Here is a 6,000-nt window from a genome sequence, read left to right as displayed (position 1 = left end):
AACTGCATAATCTCGGCGAAGTGTTAATTGCATACATGCGATTGCACGTCTTCCTCTGTATTGTGGGAGCAGATATGGCTCAGACACACTGTCGGCACCTGGTGCCCTCCAACAGTGGGTGGCGCTGTGGTCTAAACCACTGAGCCTCTTCGGCTTGCCAATCAGGTCGTGGTTCAAATCCCCGTGATGGGGTGATCGCCGGTTGCTCTATCCCAGCTCCTGCCAACCTAGCAGTTCGAAAGCAGACCAGCGCAAGTAGATAAATAGGTGCCACTGTAGCGGGAAGGTAAACAGCATTTCCATGTGCTCTGGTTTCCATCACGGTGTTCCGTTGTGCCAGAAGCGGTTTAGTCCTGCTGGCCACATGACCCAGAAAGCTGTCTGTGGACAAAGACCGGCTCCCTTGGCCTGAAAGCGAGATGAGCGCTGGAACCCCATAGTCGCCTTTGACTGGACTTAACTGTCCAGGGGTCCTTTACCTTTTACCTTACACACCGACTGTTGCCAGGGCTCAGCAGTCCTGCTGGATCCCATTGGGCACTAACACCTATCCTCATCCCCAGCTGTGGACTTCATGTGCCCCAGAGTTATGCTGGTGTGGGGCACCTCAGGTCACTGTGGGAAATGGAAGACCACAGGAGGGCACTTGGCTGAGGAGCTACTCAAACCTGAAGCTGGCCCAAATGCCTCTCTCATGTATGAGAGCTGGCCCCTGTACCTCTGCCACTGCCTAAAGTGGCAAAATGGGACTTGCTAGCCCAGGCATTGAGGGGAAGACTGGCAGCCTGCTGGACACACAAAGATGTTGAAAGAGATTGGGGAAGATGTGTGTTTGCCTAGGAAGGAGAGCCAGCACTAGAAGGGATAAATAATAATAATAGTATTATAATAATTTATTATATCTACCCCGGCCATCTGGCTGGGTTTCCCCAGCGACTCTGGGCAGCTCCCAACAGAATATTAAAAACACAATATAACATCAAACATTAAAACTTCCCTAAACAGGGCTGCCTTCAGACATCTTCTAAAAGTCAGACAGTTGTTTATTTCCTTGACATCTGACAGGAGGGCGTTCCACAGGGCGGGCGCCACTACCAAGAAGGCCCTCTGTCTGGTTCCCTATAACCTCACTTCTCGCAGGGAGGGAACCACCAGAAGGCCCTCAGAGCTGGACCTTAGTGTCCAGGCTGAACGATGAGGGTGGAGACGCTGCTTCAGGTATACTGGACCGAGGCCCTTTAGAGATTTAAAGGTCAGCACCAACACTTTGAATTGTGCTCAGAAACGTACTAGGAGCCAATATAGGTCTTTCAGGACCGGTGTAATATGGTCTCGGCAGCCATTCCCAGTCACCAGTCTAGCTGCCGCATTCTGGATTAATTGGCAGTAAAGGACCTACAAGCCAGCTCTGGGAGAGGTATGGAACTTACTGAACAGAAGAACAGAGGAAGAAGAAATTGCTGAAAGCGGGACATGAGCACACAAGCACTCGATTCCTATCTTTCCCTGTGAAGAGGTATTGTTAAGCTGCTCTGAGAATTGTAGCTTTGTGAGGTCAGTAGGGGCCTCCCTAACAATGCTCAGCACTCTTAACAAACCACAGCTCTCATAATTATTGGGCATTTGTGTGCCATGACTGTTTAGAGTGGTACCATTCTGCTTCAAATAGATGGTGCCAATGTTGGCTGGATGTCTTTCGAGAGGGATACCATGTCGTGCACCTTCTCAGAAGATAACCTCCCTAGTTGTTTTTCTAATTCTTGCAAGGCCTCTAGATGGCACTATATGCATATGGTTATTTCCGGGGTGCGCATGAGAGCAGCCCTGAACTTAATGCATAGTAAAATTGGGAAATTGGTCACAATGAGTAGCTGTCATGAGAACAATAAACCGGGATGCTGCATGTTTTTATAGGTCACGCTGGGCAGTGAACCCTCGACAGGGTAATAAAGCACAGAATCTTAATTGTGATGCAAACCCTTATTTAGTGGTTTTGATTATATGGTGCGGCGTCTCAGGCTAAGCGCCTGGCAGTGAGTCAGGTGCCTCAATTACTCTGTGCAGAGACACATAGGTAAAGGTAAAGGTACCCCTGCCCGTTCGGGGCCAGTCTTGACAGACTCTAGGGTTGTGCGCCCATCTCACTCAAGAGGCCGGGGGCCAGCGCTGTCCGAAGACACTTCTGGGTCACGCCATTTACCTTCCCGCTAGTAAGCGGTTCCTATTTATCTACTTGCACCCGGGAGTGCTTTCGAACTGCTAGGTTGGCAGGCGCTGGGACCGAACAACGGGAGCGCACCCCGCCGCGGGGATTCGAACCGCCGACCTTTCGATCGGCAAGCCCTAGGCGCTGAGGCTTTTACCCACAGCACCACCCACGTCCCAGGTTTTGCGGGGGGCCCTGAGCAAGAACCCCTTAGTAGGCTCTTCTCTTTCTCATTGCCTATTGTGAACGGAGAAATCTGAGGGCTCCCTTGGACAAAAAACAAGGACACCAGCCAGGAATACCAGAGTAAAACAGCAGCCAGTAGGCTTGGTCTTTATTGAAGACTGTCGTGACAGGACTCCCACCTGCCACAAGGTGGAACAAGATGGAAGCCCCGAACAAAAGAGCCGCCAAACTTTTATTAGCTGCTAATCCCCATGTTACACCCCCCAAACTACATCACTCATACATCACAGTTACATCATGAAAGGGGAGGTCTGGTGGCAGTAATCTGAGCATCCTGGACCCTGCCCCATGGTTCTCCTTGCCCTCCACCAAACACCCATCAGGTGTAACAAAAGAGATATTTACATTTCCCTATTTCCCAGCCAAGTTAATCCCACCCTTTTGTCTTCAGCTGGGTTTGTTATTTCTGGAATGGCTACCTGTCTGGCACTCAGGTATCAGGATGCCAGGGATTATCACTCAAGCAGAGGGGCTGCTCAGTAGCTGAGCTCACATGTCTATATGAATTTCTGAAGTTTTCCCTGTGAGCCAGTACATAGATACATTTATCAGTGAATTGTCACATTTGGTATTGTGCAGCAAAGGCTGTTTGAATAGATAGGAAGAAACTGTGATGAAGTGTTTTGTGGGGACAAATCACACAAGCGATTGTGCTGATTCTGGTAGTGGGCTGCATGTGCATGATATCTGCTGGAGGGGCAACCCCCCCTCCAACCTATACATAAATTCCTGCAACACTATCAACCCAATGTTTACAAGTGACGGGGGTGGGGTGGGTGGGGGGGAATGCAAGGCAAGTGAAAGAGGTCCATGCAGCCCCATGGATCTACATGAGCCCAAAATGCCAACCTTGGATGTTTGCCCTGACTCTGCCACATGGCAAGGCGCTACAACCAGCTGTCCACACTGTGAAACGCACCATAGGGAGGCATTGAGAGTTTAATGGCACTTCCAGGTGTCTTTTATTGCATAGTCACAATTGTGCACGATCCCACTTCAAATATTTAAATCTTTATATGCGGTTTTGAGATTTTCAGATTAAAAAAAAAAAAAGCTTGACATTTTCAGTGGGAGGGCTGTGCCCCAAGTAGGACATTGTCTCACCATCTGCACCAACCAGCAAGGAAGCAAACATGTCTCTCTGGTATCAGTCTCTATAGCCACAACAGGCGCTGTAACTCTTCAATGGATTGAATTCCCTCCCAATGGCGCACTCTTCCATTGTCAACGAAGGGGTTGGACTAGGTAACTCTGAGGGTCCCTTCCAACTCTACAATTCTGTGAGTCTAAGTTATGTTGGACATTTTATGCCGTTTAAGAACAAACGTAGGGAGGGGTGTGTGTGTTCATGTTGTGTGTTTGTGCATGTGTATGTTTAAACATGTGTGGGGTGTGTGCGTCTCCACCCCCATCGTTCATCCCAGACACTGAGATCCAGCGCCGAGGGCCTTCTGGTGGTTCCCTCCCTGCGAGAAGTGAGGTTACAGGGAACCAGGCAAAGGGCCTTCTCGGTAGTGGCGCCTGCCCTGTGGAACGCCCTCCCATCAGATGTCAAGGAAATAATCAACTGTCTGACTTTTAGAAGATGTCTGAAGGCAGCCCTGTTTAGGGAAGTTTTTAATGTTTGATGTTTTATCGTGTTTTTAATACTGTATTCTGTTGGGAGCCACTCAGAGTGGCTAGGGAAACTCTGCCAGATGGGTGGCGTATAATAAATTGTTGTTGTTGTTGTTGTTATGTGTGTGCACCAAACTGCGTCTTGTTACTCTAGTTCTCGGACAGGGAGAGTCACACCGAGAACAGAACTGTGCAAGCTGCATGGGATAACATTTAGTGCTTTTCCAACCAGCAGTTCAACAGCTCCAGAGAGCACAAATAAACTTTATCGAGCGAACTGACCCAGATCTTTAGCAGATGGACTAAATGCTCCAGATTAAATCTAGCAGCTGCAGCGTCTGAGCTCCCAGCAGATTTTGGGTACAGCATGGTGCTGATAACGCCAAAGGTTGCAGGTTCAATCCCCATATGGGACAGCTACATATTCCTGCATTGCAGGGCTTTGGACTAGATGATCCTTTATATATATATATAATTTTTATATTTTAAAATACTCATTTTACATCCTTAAGATATCAGTGACTTCCCTTCTTCTCCTTCCATGGTTCATTTCCCGTATCATAAATCCCAGCACATTTTACAAAAACTATACCATGATTGCATCCATCAAAACTTGTTTACACTGTTGAATTTATCTTAATGCTGCCAGCGTTTTCAGCTGTATACAGTTATTTCCCACATATGATCCTCAGGGTCTATGATCTTCTAGAAACTTTCCCTCGAACTTCAAAAGAGCCCCCCTGTCTCAACGAGGGTGCCGCACCGGGGCAGAGAAAAGAAGAGATAAATGTAAAGGCAAAGGCGACCCCTGACCTTTAGGTCCAATCGCGGACGCCTCTGGGGTTGCGGCGCTCACAGCCGGGATGGGCGTGGCTACCTGCGGAATAATGGACGCTCCGCTCGGCCTACCAGGTTGAGCCGCGGTCTGCGCAGGCAGCCAATGAAAACGAGCCCTTCTCCAGCCAATCGGCGCGTTTCCGTCGAAGGGGAGCTGGCGTCGTCAGGGTGCCTCCTTCCTTTGCTGCGAGAGTGGCGTCGTTGGCTGGCGGGTGGGGGGCCGTGTCTCTTTAAGAATGGAACGCGGAGCTCCGTGGGCTGCGGCCGAGGGTACATTGTGACGTCGCCGCGCCATTGTGACGTCGAAAGGGACCCCCCCACCCCCCAAATAAGAGGCGCCTGCGAAGTCGGAGGAGGAGGAGGAGGAAAGCGGACGGAGCTCTCTCCCTTCTCCATTGTGGCTCCCGCCCTGGGGCGCCTCTGGGATTCCCGCGCGCTGCTTCCCCCGGCTCCCGAGCCAGCCCTTCTCGCCTTCAGCCATGCTGACCAGAGCATGGACTCCGCGGAAGGCGATGTGCTGTCGACGCGGGAGCAGCTCTTCCACGAGCGGGTCCGGGAGTGCCTCGTGAGTAGACGGCCGGCGGTGCGGGGATGTTCCCGGGACGGCGGTGGGGTGGGGTGGGGGGAGTTGGCTTTGGGTCACAGAAGAGGAAGCGACTTGCCCCCCCCCCCGGGTGGCCGCGCGTCCGGAATTTCCCGGACACATGCATGTCCGGGGGAATCCGGACGCGTGGCCACCGACGTCGGCAGTGCCGATTTCCGCTTTAAATAGCTAGAACTTTGGCGTAAATAAATAGCTCGACAACTTTTCTGTCCGCCGATTTTCAGCCTTTGAAATATGGGAAGCCTAGACTTGGGTAAGGGGGGTGGGGGGGTCAGCAGCGCTTACTTCCCGTGTAGACCCGGTTGGGATGGTACCGTAGCCTGCCTGACACAGAGGCTGTGAAGGGGGCATTGGCTGGCAATGCGGAAAAGCCCACGGTAGGAGAGAGCAACAAGTCCCGTCAGGCCTCCTCTGCGGTGAAACGTCTCTCCAACACAGAGGATTGTGCTGTCATAACCTGGTAGTTGAGAAGGCGGGTTGAGAAATTGAG

At 51.1% G+C, this 6,000-nt stretch overlaps 1 protein-coding gene across 3 annotated transcripts in view; it reads left to right on the top strand.

The window, feature by feature from the left end:
• The first annotated feature begins 4,932 nt into the window (after positions 1–4,932).
• Positions 4,933–6,000, top strand: part of LMBR1L (limb development membrane protein 1 like) — a 47,103-nt gene continuing 46,035 nt past the window's right edge. For all 3 annotated transcript variants that reach the window (XR_014508018.1, XR_014508019.1, XM_083427550.1), the window contains exon 1: positions 4,933–5,471. Coding sequence is in view for 1 of the 3 variants with exons in the window: in XM_083427550.1 (XP_083283676.1) it covers positions 5,010–5,471 (462 nt within the window). In the remaining 2 variants the exon portion in view is untranslated. The remainder of the gene's footprint in view (positions 5,472–6,000) is intronic.

Source organism: Podarcis tiliguerta (assembly GCF_965153285.1).
Source record: "Podarcis tiliguerta genome assembly, chromosome: 2".
NCBI lineage: Eukaryota > Metazoa > Chordata > Lepidosauria > Squamata > Lacertidae > Podarcis > Podarcis tiliguerta.
Note: the sequence above shows the minus strand (reverse complement) of the source record. Positions and strands in the feature narration are given on the sequence as shown.